Source organism: Penicillium verhagenii (genome assembly GCF_028828195.1).
Source record: "Penicillium verhagenii strain IBT 33310 chromosome Unknown utg000010l_segment0_segment0, whole genome shotgun sequence".
NCBI lineage: Eukaryota > Fungi > Ascomycota > Eurotiomycetes > Eurotiales > Aspergillaceae > Penicillium > Penicillium verhagenii.
In genome coordinates, this window is record NW_026643174.1 from 574,641 (window position 1) to 590,138 (window position 15,498).

Below are 15,498 nucleotides of genomic sequence, written 5' to 3' on the forward strand. Positions count from 1 at the left end.
ACTTCACTATCTCTACCTATCGAGTGTGCTCGCTTTCTTAAATTTATAGTAACAGAAGGGCAAGGTATCTAACTAGCTATATAATACTCCTTGATTTGATACACTAGATTATTATCACGACCACCATCAGATTTAGAGTCCTCACTATGTTGGAAGTCACATGACTATGTTTGTCAGTGCTTCCCTATTTAGTTCCAGTTTGCAGGCTTCGTCTTGCTTCTTCCTCTTCTTCTTCTGGGGGCTCCACAATACAACATCTGTTGCTTGTTCCTCTCTTCATTAGATTCTATCACACTATCACTAATCTTATCTATCAGTTCAACAGGCAATTCACACTCGCTTTGCTTATTAAACTACTGCTGTATGACTATCTAGACTTCGTCTTACAGAATATCTTTAGTCTCGGCATCAAACTTAGAGTAACGCCCAAACATTATAATATCCTAGATATTCTTTGGATTCAGCTCTCTAGGTTGATAGTAGCAAATATCGCATATTGTATTAAATAAGATTTTAACCGTTACCCCGGCTCTAGTTGTCAGGATTGAAAGGACATTACAAGCTATACTATAAAGAATAAGGAATTTATCCTTGTATCATTTCCAGACGTATAAAAGGTTAATCCCTTTCCGTAATATATTAAGTTAGAAGTTAAACTATTACTTAGAAGATACAAAAAGTTACATTTCCCTAAATATTAGGCTATCTCTTGGTTCAACACTTCTGTCAATGGCCGGTTCCTTGTGGATTAAGCTTCCGTCTATTGCCAGTGACCAAACTGCAATGCAGTACTATTATAGCACAGGGATATTTGATACGACATTGCATAGGTAATACAAGTGTAAGTGTCACATCTTCGCCGTAACAGTAAATTGACTAAAAAACGCAAAAAATACATAATCCGGAGATTTCTCTGGCAGACGATCGCAGTGTTTCGTTAAAAAGGCAGAACCATAATTATTTGATCGTTTCTAGTCATTGCGAAGCGACATTCGCCCCTGCATTCAGTAGCAGCTGTACACACTCAGCAACACCAGACCGACATGCATAATGCAGAGCAGTCCGTCCTTTCAGCGTCCGGTAATCGATGTCAAACGAGCTTTTTTCGTAAATCTCGATGAGGAAACCCAAAGCCTTGCTTTGGCCCGCCTCTGCTACGAAGTGCAGTGGTGTTCTCCCTTGGGAATCCTTAGCCCGTACATCAGCCCCGGCATTGACAAGTATCGATGCATTAACATCAGAAATAGCAGATGCCAAATGTAGAGGAGTGATGCCAGCTCGATCTTTGGCGTTCAAGTAAGATTGAATAGAGGGCTGAAGAAGAAATTCCACGCGCGTCATAAGATCTGCAATTTGGTACCCATGCATATCTCTTTCCCAGCCACAGTCCTCAATTGCGACTGCAACGTGTAGATTTTTCATATTAATTGGACATTCCTGATCTTGATAGAACTCTACAAGGAAGAAGAACAAGACAGAATGAATATGATGGATTGTTCGAGAGAGAGAGAGAGGAAGAGCGAGACAAGGCTGCAAACTGGAACTAAATAGGGAAGCACTGACAAACATAGTCATGTGACTTCCAACAGATCTATCAGAGCTCTGGCCTGATCTTCCAGCTTCTTCAGGTTCCAGTCAGGTTCATTTTGCCAAAGATCGTGGAAGATCGAATTGCTGTCTCGGTCAAGGGCATTGGGGTCAGCCCCAGCAGCGACGAGCAGTTTCGCAAAATCTATTTAGCTTCGGTCTCCTCCATAGAAGTGAGAGTAATGTTTAGCTATCCAATGCAAGGCTTTGGGTTTTAGTTACATAGTTTCCAGTGCGAAATTTTTGCATGGATCATCACTTTGAGCTCACCGGATTTTCCCTCGTCATTCGTTTCTTGAATGTTCAAGCCCATACTTAGTAGCTCTTTTATCAAATTCTGGCCAGATTTCCAATAATTCTCCCAGTGTGAGAGCCCGGTCAAAAGTGTATTTTTCCCTGTAAAGTCGCAGTTATGAATAGACATTCCTTGCTGGACCATTCTCTTGAATATTTTGACAGGCTTTTCGTCCGAATTCCCATTGTAGGGCGTACAAAACTTATTATTATGGAGCGTGACTTTTCAGAAGGACCGCGAGGTCGCAGAGGTGGTTATACAACGAAATGCTACCCAAAAGCTCTTGGAGAAGGGCTTATTGAAGCTGACTATAAATCTGGAATTATATTTCAGCAAGATGACGCTAAAATCCACCGCTCCTACGTTGCTCAGCGATTGATGGTTTGAGCGTCACATGTGGTATACACGTTATGGAATGGCCGCCACGCTCGCCAGATCTCAACCCTGTTGAACCCGTGTGGCGTATGCTCAAACGTAAATTATATGAGCTCTATCCTAATCTACTACATTGTGGTACATCTGAGGCAGATTGGAAGCTATTCAGAGAGTGTATATCGGAGGCCTGGGATGCGCTAGATCAAAATAAAATTGATAGTGTAATTAGATTGATGCATCAGCATGTAAGCGAGACTCATAAGGCACGTGGCTACTATACTCGTTTTTAGCAATTGAAATTTTGTTATATATTTCGTAATTGATCAATTATTCTATTGATGTTATACATAGCAAATGTTGGAGCAATATATATATTTGATTTGAATTTACATAGAGTGGTGAACATTGAACACATGCATTAATTGATGGCAGAATTATGTGCACGATTCAATGTTAGGCGGTGTCTTCAAACTTATGGCCCAAGATGGTATCATGATCCACTTATGAACAACATTTGAACCTTATGCGATCTAACGCCTAGAATAACATGCCCTTAAAATTAATTCGAAAACTTCGTGAACAGAGGCTATCTCTACATATAGCAATCAATGGAAGCTTTAGATCGGACAGCTTGGCAGAGGTATTACAGGCCAATCACTCTTCATTTTGCCGTCTGGCTGAAGTAGCCCGCACAGCAGCCGCGCGACCGAGGGTGATAATTCTCACCCAGCTTCTCAGTTTCTCGTCAAGCACTCACCCTTTTCACCCCAGGTCGCGTGACAGAAAAGCGGCGATCGGCTGTTTCCCCACTAGGCTAGGCCGATCGATTGGCGAGCCTGGCCATTTAGCATGCGGCTTAAGTACGGCTGAGCGGACGGGAAGCCCTGTTCTCCTCCACACGCTATGGTCGTATGTACTTGACAAGGCATTGAGAAAGGTTATATAGTGCAAAATGCTCGGTCGCTTCCAATGTTGGGGGTAAGAAAAGGATGGCTGGTAGGATACATCATGCGCTGTTTTAAACCTACAAGGGATTGTCACAGCCTGCAGGCGGTGAGGGTGGCTTGTCTTCTAAGTTCTAGTCACCTCATCTCAGATAACGTGACTTGTAAGCGAGCTGCGCATGTAAGCCAGCTACGCAGCTGGAACACCATAATAAACGCGATAAATTGCACCAACTTAATATCTCAACAACGTAAATGTGTAGAAGCTTTTCATTTTTGCTTAATACTTTTCAGATGTTCATATGATGCATGTGTCTAACCAGTTGACTACTTTGAAATATTTCGAGATTCAATCACTACATCAATACTTTCAAATGTTGAACTCGGTGGTTGGGATTTGAATGTATATTCCGGCTTCATTTGAATGTTCCAATTAAACAACATAATTTTCGAATGTTTACTAAATTATCTATTATGTGATATGGCTCTTATGTATTCAGTGCCATTTCGCGATCCGCTTATTCATTCTTCTAATAAACTAAGGGTTTCTGCGCAAGAAGAGTGATAGGAAGCCAGTGGTATGCTGCGCCACGCTTTACCTCAGTCATAAGTTCCACCAACAGCTTCATGCGTGCGCTCTCAGACGGAATATCCAATCCCGGGAAATTTGATGCGGCCTTAAAAAGCTCCATGTGCCCTGTCAGATAGGTTGAAGTGCAAAGCGGAACGAGAGTAGGAGGGATCGTTCCTAATTCACTTTCCAAGACATCCAAGCCATGCTGCTGGACGCGGTCCTTTAGATCACTGAGCCAGCTGACACTATTTGTCAGTATCACTTGACCCAAGCGTAAACCGAAGAAGTTCTTGTTCGCTTACCCATATTCAAAGTTTACCGCCACGAAAATCGGTTTCACGATTTGCCTGAACCTTTCGGCCACATCGCCACGAACCAAAGTTTTTCCAACATCGGCATCCTCCCATTGAATATACCCCCCAGGCTCTGTTATACCGATTCTTTTAGTAAACTTTCGCCAGATACGTTAATGGGGTCCTGCTTACTCAATAGCCGTTCGGCATGGCGAATAAGCCCACTCGGGTCATTGTTTCTCACGACACAACACCAGAATCGGAGGTGGACAACATCGTATCTGTGAACAAGCTCTTCTGGCACTTCACCAAAGGCATCAAGCGTGCGAAAGGTCACATTTTCCGGCCAAGCAGATCTATGAGGGAATTGATCTTCAGACAAATCAAATCCGTCCAATTGAGCGTTTTTGGAGACCTGAGAAGCTACATCCAGCAGCCATATTCTGCAAGTTTTACAAGGATGAAGTCAGTTGAGTTCAGATTTTCTCTAGAATAGAGCATAAGCATATTCACCCAGTTCCGGTTCCAATCTCTGCAATCTTCATATCTTCAGTCGCCGAGATTGCTGGGTGGAGATTATAACCTTTGTACAGCTTCCATAGAAGATGCTGTGCGTCCAGTCTGGTTTGTTACAACGAAGTTCTTTTAGCTCAACGTATGATAATATTGATAGCCTTGGCACATACCTCATAGACCCATATAGATCCCGCCCTAGTAGATAATCATCGGCCATTGCGAAAGGGTTCAAAGGACTGTTTAACTGAACAATTCAACTTGAGATTGATTCCCTGGCGGAAATAATTTGATTCAATGCAAATTTAATCAAAACTGTTCCACAGAGATCATCCCATACTTATAGGTCACCGGCTTCGAGCTCGTAGGGACTACTGAAAAATCACGACCAGCTGGCTGGATGTTCGGTTAGTGAAAAAAGTAAGCTAAGCTTACATTTCATCATCTGAATCTTAATGACGTCCCCGAATAATGTCTTGATCATAATCGCACTTAAGACACGTCACCAAAAAGCGGCGCGGGCCCCCTGCAGCCCTATAAGCTTACCACATCTTTCTTCTATTTCCTTTTCAGCGTCAATAAACCGGGGTATAATTACCGAACCGATGTGAACTTTAAACGGATGCAACGGTCGGTTTGGACCCAAAAGGGTCCTCGGGTGGAAAATTAACTTTTTTATTTAATCAATTGTCATCTTGAGGCAAGTCACTAAAGCGAAAGATTATAAAAATTCACCTACGCGTGGATAGTTCAGCCACGGCCCGTGCGCTTAGACCGCTCATGCCGGGACTTGCCAAGCTCTAATTCAAATCCACAGCGTTGAGTGGGACGCCTTATGGAACTTTGATTTCGAGCTCTATAGTGGCTAGCCAATAGCCTCATACTATACCCGAGCTGGAGATGTTTTTTGGTTGACTGCGGTTGACTGAGTAACTAACTAAGCCATGCTGCTTATTAGGCAAGCCATCCTATACGAACGACGGTGAGATCTCATGATTTCGGACCTCTCTAATTTATGACTTCTCTGCTACAACTGTTCATTTTAACTTTGAAGCACTAGAAAATTCGGAGTTGAGTTTCATACCGTCTTATAGAAAGAATTTCCTGTCAGCTTGAACCCGGCCAGAGGCCCAAAGGTGATGCTAAAGCATTCAGAGTCACCTGCTGCTATGGCTGTAACCTACATTGAGAAGTAAAAGACAATTTGAATATCAAAGGTGGATGGAATAGGGAGAATGCTGGTCTTTGTAAAAGAGCTTTGATCTAGTAAACACGGCCCACGGGTCATATGACGAGTTAAGCCTAATCGAGACGCCATTTTTCTACCAGCCCCCCTTCAATGTTAGCAGAAAAAGCGGTCGTGTGATTTTTAATGGACTTATGTAAGAAGGGACTTGAGTAGACATATGCAAACCCTAGCTGTTGTGTGCGATCAAATAGGAGGATAGATTCCTAACTATTCTAAGCGTGTCGGCAGGGTTCTAACTTCTGAGTTCTGACCCCGTCGACATCATCACGTGACTCTGACTAAACTAGACTCTAATCTGGAATCGTGCAACACTAGCCCATGGGTAAGGGACCTTGCCCACGACCCATGGGCTCGCACGGGATAAATTTATGCACGTAATCAATATTTACCATTAATTCTATGATCAAAAGAATCCGCATGTTCAAAAATTGATTAGTCAAATTCAATGTAGTTCATAAAAATACATGTGCATGTGCATACTGGTGAGAGTGGTGGTGTTGTGTTCTGGTGGAAATATATATTTTCAACATGCACCAACATTACAGATCTACGTATAATATTTCCTATTTAAGACATACTTTAACCCAATTAAGAAGTTCTATAGAAGGATCCTAACCTAATTAGGCAATGTTCTAGAAGGGATCGGCGGGGTTCAACCCCCAAATTAGGCAACTGTTCATAATTCACCCAATAGAGTAAGGATCTACTTTATGCAGGCCCATGGGCAAAACCCACATGTCGGCTTTGCCTACGTCTAGACCTGAGAAGGGACTAGAGAAGGGACTTCGTAATGGATTTGAGAAGAGACTTGAGAAGCGACTTGAGAAGCGACTTGAGAATGGCCTTGAGAGGGGACTTGAGAAGGGATTTAGTAATAGACTTGAAAATGGACTTGAGAACAGACTTGAGAGGGGACTTAAGAAGGGGCTTGAATCTAAACACTTGAATATATAAGGTAATGGATGGAAGTCGATTCAATTCTTGCTACCATTAACAAGTAAAGCTAGAGGAACATTTGAAGGCTGCTGGCAAAAAAAGGTACGAGGCTAGGTAGGCATGAAAGGATAAAAGGAAAGTGAAAAGAACATAGCCATAAAAATGTCTGAATCTCGTGAACATGAATGAACAGCTTTACTGTTTGAGATAACGGTGGCCGTGGCCAAGTCCATTCTTGATATTATCCCGCTCTCTCTCGATACAATCGTCAATGAACTTCAAAGGAAGCGCTGCGAGTCGTGGATCCTTTCCAGTCAGAACCTGGGCCGCCGTTTGGATATATTGGGCGGTAAAGATTGCCCACAGTTCTTGGTCCAAGTCACATTCCATCAACGGAAGTGGATAATAGGGGTCATTTTCAAAAAAGGATATCACTAACTGTGATATCAATGCACCAGGGCTCGAGAAGGCTGCGTTTTCATCCCACATGTTGCATAGATTAAAGTCCAGCATCCATAAACGGGTTATACGGTGCTTGAGTTTCCCTGATATCATAGATTCGATGTCGGTTTGTGGAGGTAGCGCTGCCACTTGCTCCGCGGACAGATTTAGAACAGTAGAAAGATCGCGTGTATAGGTTGTATACCCTTCACTCCCCAGCACAAACTCAATATCGTACCCATCAACATGGGCGGCCCAGTGAACGATTGCTAACGCTTCACCAATAGCACCGGCCATCTTCTGAACAGGAAGACCAAGCTCTACCATCTGATCCAGGTGCAAATTGAAGTTCCGCAAGGTAAAGTTTGCAGATGGTGCAGTTGTGATTCGACGCCGACCGAGGTAGACTCGAGCAAGACAGTCTCGGTTGGTTGGGTTGGCCTTCACAAGTGCTTGTGATGATTCTGGACAATACTTGGCAACGAGGGCTTCACGAGCAACTTTTGGTAACGGGAGGATTCTTTGAGAGATTAATACGGGCGCCGGAAGCGAAAGTGAGTTATGGATTGTGGTGAAAACCGGTCGGCTCTCATTCCACCAACCTTGATGTTCCTTTGTGATATACGAGAAAAGTTTCGGCACGCGGCATTCAATCACTCGATCGGAAGTCTGGTACTTCAGGAATGCCTGGTTGATGCTGTAATGGGCCTTAAAGTCGGCCCAGAGACCATCTTCGTAGGATGGTTTGGCAACCTTCGGAACGTATCCTCGGCCGGGCCTTTCGAAGACGAGGCCACACTGCCCGAATCCGATGGTGCGGTATCCGACGACAGAGGTTGGGAGCTGCTGGCCTTGCTGCAGACAGGCAAAAGAAGACGCGGTACGTGTAAACGAGTCGGGGCTGAGCACTTTCCTGAGGATTTTGTCGGGGGGAAGGGTCGCGTCCAAAAGATTCAGCTCTTGAACAACCGTGTCGTTATGCTCTCGGTCCAACACGGCAGAGAGCTGATTCGTCAGGTCCATGTCGGCAACAAACGAGGAACCGAAGGAGATTGGAGAATCTTCAAAGCTGGAAGACTGCTTGGATCGAGAAAGACAATCCATCATGAGTGGGTTATTTGACGATTAATAGAAGGTCTGATTGAAGATTGTTGAATGAAAAAGAAAGAAATGGGGCTTCGGGTTGGCAGTTGCCTGTTGAGACCCGGTTCTCTACATGGCAGCGGCGCAAATTGAGCCAGAATAAGATACCCACGCATTATGTATTCATCGTATTCTTGGATTATTAGTATGATCGGAATTAAGCAGATCTACTAGTACTTTATGCAAGCCCACGTCCCATAGGCTTTGCACATGTCTAATATAATTCCTTCTCAAGTCCCTTCTTGAATCCCTTCTCAAGTCCCCTCTCAAGTCTATTCTCAAGTCTATTCTGAAGTCTATTCTCAAGTCTCTTCTCAAGTCTCTTCTCAAGTCTCTTCTCAAGTCCATTACAGAATCACATAACCGCTTTTTCTGCCAAAGGGGGGCTAGCAGAAAAACATGCGTCCCTACTAAATTTAGCGCGTCATGTAACCCGTGTTAGCATGGGAGTGACCCGTGTTTAGATTAAAGCCCAATGTATGTTTATGTTGATCCCCTTGCATTAAATCTTCTTTGTACATAATGTTGGTTTCGGGAAGCTACTTAACTAAGCACATGTGACTTGATTTGAGGTTACTCAGGTGGAAAAGTCTGGAGCCCCCCATCAATCAAGCTGAAAGAATTTCGTTGGCTTGCAAACAATTAATTACCCACAAAGAAAGTACTCTTTATGCAGTTTTGATATATTACCCGTCAGGAAGTTCCTTCAAACTTCGTTGTTAGTCCCTTCCACTACTCCATCTATCACCACCTTTCACTCCATCCATTTTCAACCACTTCTCACCAATACCCAAGAACAGACTAACCCCTTTACCACCCCAAAAATGGCTGAGCCGACCAAGGCTTCCACGCAAGACCCGGAACTCCCTCCATACGAGCAGTGGAAGTTGTGGCGAGAACGGCACACAAGTGAAGCTGACCCAAAGTACCGAGATGAACAAGAAAAACGAATTCACCCTCAGGGCATTTTTCAGTACAGAGATTTCGAAAAGCGCGAGGAAAGTACAATGGGCCTGATAGACGTCAAGTTCCAAGAGGTAAATTTCACCATAGCAAGCCCGCGTGTGGTCATCATCGGAGCTGGTTTCGGAGGCCTATTGCTCGCAGTCCGCATCATACAAGCTGGATTTTGCATGGCCAAAGATATCATGATATTGGACGAAGGAACAGATTTCGGCGGCACATGGAACTGGAACAGATATCCAGGCTTGATGTGCGACATCGAGAGCTACATCTACCTGCCACTGCTGGAGGAAACGGGCTACAAACCAAGCGGAAAATATGTGAGCGGCGTTGAAATCCAGCAACACGCTGTCCGTATCGCCAAACAGTGGAATCTTGTCGATAGGACCTTCTTTGGATTTGACGTTCGTTCTATGGTTTGGAACGAGCGAGATTCTTGTTGGGAGGTCGAAGCGGATACACCACGCGGCTATGCCCTAATAGAAGCAAATTTTGCCCTTTTCGCAACTGGGTTATTGAATACGCCCAAGGTGCCCGCGATTGAGGGCCTGGACCAGTTCAAGGGAAAGGTGATTCACAGCTCGCGCTGGGATTATACCTACACCGGAGGAAGTTGGGAGAACCCTGAGATGGACAAGTTGAAGGACAAGCGGATTGGGGTCATTGGGACAGGGGCATCTGCTGTGCAAATCATCCCAGAGTTAGCCAAGTATGCAAAGGACGTGATTGTCTTTCAACGAACCCCCTCCTCCGTGAGGCCGCGCAACGGTCATGTTGTTCATGACGATAGCGAGTTTGAAGAGCTAGGATGGCAGCGCAAGCGCATGGAAAACTTCAATGCGTTCCTCTCCAACGAACATCCTCTCCCAGAGAAGAACCTTGTCAATGACTCATGGAGCAATATGCAGTCATACAGTGTACTGATTGGTGGTCCTTCCAACCTCGACGAGAAACATTTGAAGGAAATGCTCAAAAAAGACACGGAGATACAAAATGAAGTGCGAAAAAGGATTTCGGACATCGTGAACAGCCCAGAAACTGCAGAGTCCCTCAGTCCATATTACTATGGATGGTGCAAGAGACCGTGTTTCAGTGATGTGTTTCTGCAAACATTCAATAAACCCAGCGTCAGTCTGGTCGACACCAAAGGCAAGGGCATCGACGGTATCAATGAGCAAGGCATCATGGCGAATGGAGCCAGTTACGACCTCGACGCAATTCTCTTCTGTACTGGGTATGGTTTGGGAAGCGCGGTTGATCGTTCACGATTTTCTATCACCGGAAGAGGTGGCCAGTCTCTTCGGAAGAAGTGGCATGAGAACGGTATAGCCACTCTTCATGGCGTCATGTCGTGCGATTTCCCAAATCTCTTTTTCACCGGGCCATACCAGACGGCGGCCACTGCAAACTACCTGTACATCCTTGACCAGCTTGCAATCCACGTTGCCTTCATTCTATCTCAGGCTGGGAAGCTGGCTGAGGCATCAACCACTGACCTTGAAGCATCCGACACCGACCTTGACGAACCCGCCGCGTTCACCGTTGAGCCCACGCGTGATGGGGAAGAGCAATGGGCCAAGCTTACAGGAGACATGGCATATGGCCTGCATGGCAGCCACTACCTTTGTACTCCGAGCTACCTTAACGCGGAGGGATTGGTGTTCGGCATGAGCAAGGAACAAGCGGAGAAAGTTTGGCGGGGTACCGTATGGGGTAAAGGGGTGAAAGATTACATCAATAGGCTGGAGAAGTGGAGGACTGAGAAAATCGAGGAAAATCTGAAGCTCACCTTCCTGGATGAGCCAGTACCAAAGAAGGAGTGAGCGGAAGAACCGGGAATACCATCCCTTTCGAGCCTCCGGTGAGCAGTGGCTCTCTCAAGAATCAATAGTCAGAACCATATTGTACTGTTTAGCATCAGAGTTCCATCAGAATGAGTCTGAATGAAGTAATCGCTCAATTTAACTTTGATTGACTGAATGAATGTACCGAAATATTTTACATTGTAGCCCTTGAGGCAAGTGCCGAGCCGTTCAACGCTCTACCAGGATTGACGAATTCGAGCCGATGATTGACTCTGGGGCCCCGGCTTTGCAAAGTTTTCCTCTAACGAAAACCTCTCACCGAGATGTCTTGGATTCTCGGTTCGTTTGGAAATCATGGGGAAAGAGATCCCGATCAGCACGAAATCTTCAACCCCGGGATCCCCGGGCTTTTACAAATCAAATTTAATGTTTCCAGTAAATACTTGATTTCGGAATTCCCCGAAGTTTTTCTCGGAATCCGAGTTTACATGCACCTGTCAAGTAAAAGTTTATATTTTTTTTTCAGGCATTTGCTGGCTTCCCACATGTACACGGGGGAACTAGTACTAGATACCCAACAAACTTGACCACTACAAGCTGAAGATCATTTCATTGGCCAAATTAAACCTGCCCTTGGTCCAAGCTAAATGTCCCTTTTTTTCTTCAGACTCCCCACCTCATATTAAAAAGGGTCTTTTGGGCGTTTCAGTCCGCGGGACAATGTGTGTAGTGTAAAGGGGCTAAGAAGCGCCTCGAGTAGCCGCCCAAGAAATGCTCAAGAGAAAAATGCAACCTAACGACTAATCTTTCCGGCATGGGAAAAGGCGGTTGAGGTTTTCATTGGTCTATTCCCCGCATACGGTCAGGCAATCCCGAGGATTTTAATTTCCATTCGTTCTGGGGATGGGCCGAAGCGGGGCGGGGTCTCCAGAACAGAAGGTGCTTCTCTTCTCAACAGATTGAAACTTTTTTTTTCTACGGTTCGTTATCAGCCATAGACCCCGTAAATTGTAATTGGCTTGTGCGCCAGCCGTGTTTTTTTTTTTTCTCGTCAGCGATAGGTCATGTTAAGCGACGTTAGAGTAGTATTGATCGAAGCTAGTTTCGGGATGGCTTTGATCTGCTACAGGGATAAAAAAAAGCCGTTGATTGTTAATCAAGAATTAAAAATCAAACGGAGATGGCCGTGGTGTGCTACTGCAAGTCACACGACTAGATCAAGCGACTAAGGATGAGGCTGAGCTGGTAGGAAAAAAGAACAAGTTCACGCAGTAATTCACGGGCCGAGAACCAGGACCGGAGGCCGAGATGCAAGAATTCAGGGTTTTCAAGTCACGCGAAGCAGAAAAACGGGAAAAAAGTATTTTCGGGTTGTGGCGCAGGGAGAGTTCGGGGTGTGGACCAATCAGCGTTGAGGAAACCCGGCCGCCAGGCCCGATTCAGGGACAGACCCGAGAAACATTGTTCGGCTTGGGCCCGAGTCGCCCGAGATTCTGTTTGGCCAAGTCTATTTTTCTCTTTTTTTTTTCTCCCCTGTGGCTTGTGCACTGTTTTTGTCATTCCAGGCCTTTCCCCAGGTTCCTCCACCACATGGTTATTACCCAATTCGGGGAAATCTCTGTCCACGTTAAACTCAATTCGACCTAGCGCTAGGAATTCTAGCTCGGTCCTTGGGATGCCATCGCTTCCGACCACTATTCTCTAGAGCCGAGATGGCCAAACAGTGGGAAACTAGCTTGGTCTGGGGAATTTTTTTCTCTTCTGCTATTTTTGTTTGCGGGGATTTCGAGTCCATAGGGCATTTCTGTAGAGCATATAAACCACCATCTTTCCCCCTCTATTTTTTTTCTCCATCATCCTTCAACTCAATCAATCATCACAACATCCATCTTTACTCCATCCTATTTACTATTTGACTAAGATCACTCCACTGCATATCATTCAGTCTACATCCTCAACTAAATCTTCACCCACACCCACACTCACACCCACACCCACAACCAAAACCACACCTATATTTGATAATCTCAATCAAATGCCCGGCGGTGCTGTTCCTTCTATGGGGGGCATCGATGCTTCTCGCATCGAGGCCCCCATCACCATCAAGACCTACTTGATGTGTGCCTTCGCTGCCTTTGGTGGTATCTTCTTCGGATATGACTCCGGATACATTGGTGGTGTCCTCGACATGGACTACTTCATCTCCGCTTTCATGGGCTTGGACAAGGCCACCACTCCCGCTGCCGATTTCGTTATTCCTGCCGCCAAGAAGTCTCTCATCGTCTCCATTCTTTCCGCTGGTACCTTCTTTGGTGCTCTCTTGGCCGGTGATCTGGCTGATTGGTTTGGTCGTCGCATTACCATCATCGCTGGTTGCGTTGTCTTCCTCATCGGTGTTGCTCTTCAGGCCGCTTCCAGCAGCATTGGTCTCCTTGTTGCTGGTCGTCTTATTGCTGGATTCGGTGTCGGCTTTGTCTCCGCCGTCATCATCCTGTACATGTCTGAGATCGCTCCCCGCAAGGTTCGCGGTGCCATTGTCTCTTCTTACCAGTTCTGCATTACCATTGGTTTGATGCTGGCTACCTGTATCGACTATGCCACTGAGAACCGTGCTGACTCTGGCTCTTACCGCATCCCCATCTGCATTCAGCTGATCTGGGCTCTTATCCTTGGTGTCGGTCTCCTCTTCCTCCCCGAGTCCCCTCGTTACTTCATCCGCAAGGGTAACCAGGAGAAGGCTCGCGATGCTCTTGCCCGTGTTCGCGGACAGGCCCCTGACTCCGAGTTCATCAACATGGAGCTTAACGAGATCCAGGCCAACCACCTCTACGAGCTCCAGGCTATTCCCCAGGGTGGATACTTCAGCAGCTGGGCCAGCTGTTTCACTGGTAGCATCTGGGAGCCCAACAGCAACCTCCGCCGCACCATCCTTGGTACTTCTTTGCAGATGATGCAGCAGTGGACCGGTGTCAACTTCGTCTTCTACTTCGGTACCACCTTCTTCACACAGCTCGGCACGATCCAGAACCCCTTCCTCCTCAGCATCATCACCACCATCGTCAACGTCTTGTCCACTCCTCTCTCCTTCTATGCTATTGAGAAGTTCGGTCGTCGTCCCCTGCTCCTCTGGGGTGCCCTTGGTATGATTATCTGCCAGTTCATCGTTGCTATTATCGGTGTCACCGACTACGGTAACCACAATGCCGTCGCTGCCATGATCGCCTTCATCTGCATCTACGTCTTCTTCTTCGCCAGCACATGGGGTCCTGGTGCCTGGGTCGTCATCGGCGAGATCTTCCCTCTGCCTATCCGTTCCCGCGGTGTTGCTCTCTCCACTGCCTCCAACTGGCTCTGGAACTGCATTATCGCTGTCATCACCCCCTACATGGTCGACACTGATGAGGGCAACCTTGGTCCCAAGGTCTTCTTCATCTGGGGATCCCTCTGCACTTGCGCCTTTGTCTACACTTACTTCCTCATTCCCGAGACCAAGGGATTGACTCTTGAGCAGGTTGACAAGATGATGGAGGAGACCACCCCTCGCACCTCGGCCAAGTGGAAGCCCCACTCCACCTTCGCTGGTGATATGGGTCTTTCCATGGACAAGGCTGCTCTTGCCCCTGTTGTCAGCCACCAGGAGGTTTAAGCCGAGACTTTAAGTCTCCGGCGACATTCCCCTGTTTTAATTTTGTTTCTGTTTTGATCCTTTGGCTGGTCCCACTTTCAGCGCAAATACCAAGCTTTCATGTGCTATGCTACGATGTTCATGTTTTTGACTCTTATTTTTGTCGATGAATCTAGTGACTGAATGTAATTTTATCTCAATTCATATTTAATTCGATCATATTTCCAAAAAATTCTTTTTATTTCCAATATTTTTGTAGAATTTAAATAGTTTAATGCCATCGTCCAGAATCAAAATCCAAGTGTGCGTGAGGCATAATATTGAAATTCTGCATAATTCCAATGCCAAGACTTTCCGCAAGAACCCGCAACATTGGCACGAAAATACGCCTGCACGTTTTCGACATTCACCGCAGCCATTTGGCACCACAGATACACAATTGGACTTTGATTGCAAAAAAAGTCTTTGAAACCCCGGGAAGACCTTGGCGACCTCATTTCACTAGATAATTTCTGGTGGTGGGAAATTTCCCCGACAAGATGCCGACGATGGAACGCCAAGAAGGGGTACGTATGCGTCCGTATGCTCCGCGGCGGACTGGAAACGCCATCAGGGACCAGAAACTCGAGAAAGCGGCGGCGTTATCCTAATGCGCATGCAGCAAGGATCATTCGCATATGGCAGGGCGTGAATTAACAAGAAGGCCCACTGCCTCCTTGACGAATCTGGAACATCCCATGCTGAAGCCGAGCCAC

At 46.0% G+C, this 15,498-nt stretch overlaps 6 protein-coding genes across 6 annotated transcripts; 3 read left to right on the plus strand and 3 right to left on the minus strand.

Moving 5' to 3' along the window:
• Positions 1-975: 975 nt before the first annotated feature.
• On the minus strand, positions 976-1,422 carry N7466_010075 (ankyrin repeat domain-containing protein; the record flags this gene model as incomplete). Its single annotated transcript, XM_057169464.1, has 1 exon — positions 976-1,422. The coding sequence occupies one exon, from the start codon at positions 1,420-1,422 to the stop codon at positions 976-978; it is 447 nt and encodes a 148-aa protein (XP_057016855.1).
• Positions 1,423-3,731: 2,309 nt separating this feature from the next.
• On the minus strand, positions 3,732-4,801 carry N7466_010076 (class I SAM-dependent methyltransferase; the record flags this gene model as incomplete). The annotated part of the gene is made up of 5 exons (XM_057169465.1): positions 3,732-4,020; positions 4,078-4,201; positions 4,261-4,511; positions 4,582-4,689; positions 4,755-4,801. 5 exons carry the CDS (start codon positions 4,799-4,801, stop codon positions 3,732-3,734), a joined length of 819 nt encoding a protein of 272 aa, XP_057016856.1.
• A 1,764-nt stretch (positions 4,802-6,565) lies between these two features.
• N7466_010077 (uncharacterized protein) lies at positions 6,566-6,784 on the plus strand (the record flags this gene model as incomplete). The annotated part of the gene is made up of 1 exon (XM_057169466.1): positions 6,566-6,784. One exon carries the CDS (start codon positions 6,566-6,568, stop codon positions 6,782-6,784), a length of 219 nt encoding a protein of 72 aa, XP_057016857.1.
• A 177-nt stretch (positions 6,785-6,961) lies between these two features.
• N7466_010078 (zinc finger protein) lies at positions 6,962-8,311 on the minus strand (the record flags this gene model as incomplete). The annotated part of the gene is made up of 1 exon (XM_057169467.1): positions 6,962-8,311. The coding sequence occupies one exon, from the start codon at positions 8,309-8,311 to the stop codon at positions 6,962-6,964; it is 1,350 nt and encodes a 449-aa protein (XP_057016858.1).
• An 863-nt stretch (positions 8,312-9,174) lies between these two features.
• Positions 9,175-11,136, plus strand: N7466_010079 (flavin-containing monooxygenase; the record flags this gene model as incomplete). The annotated part of the gene is made up of 1 exon (XM_057169468.1): positions 9,175-11,136. The coding sequence occupies one exon, from the start codon at positions 9,175-9,177 to the stop codon at positions 11,134-11,136; it is 1,962 nt and encodes a 653-aa protein (XP_057016859.1).
• A 2,017-nt stretch (positions 11,137-13,153) lies between these two features.
• N7466_010080 (sugar porter family MFS transporter) lies at positions 13,154-14,764 on the plus strand (the record flags this gene model as incomplete). Its single annotated transcript, XM_057169469.1, has 1 exon — positions 13,154-14,764. One exon carries the CDS (start codon positions 13,154-13,156, stop codon positions 14,762-14,764), a length of 1,611 nt encoding a protein of 536 aa, XP_057016860.1.
• Positions 14,765-15,498: the final 734 nt, after the last annotated feature.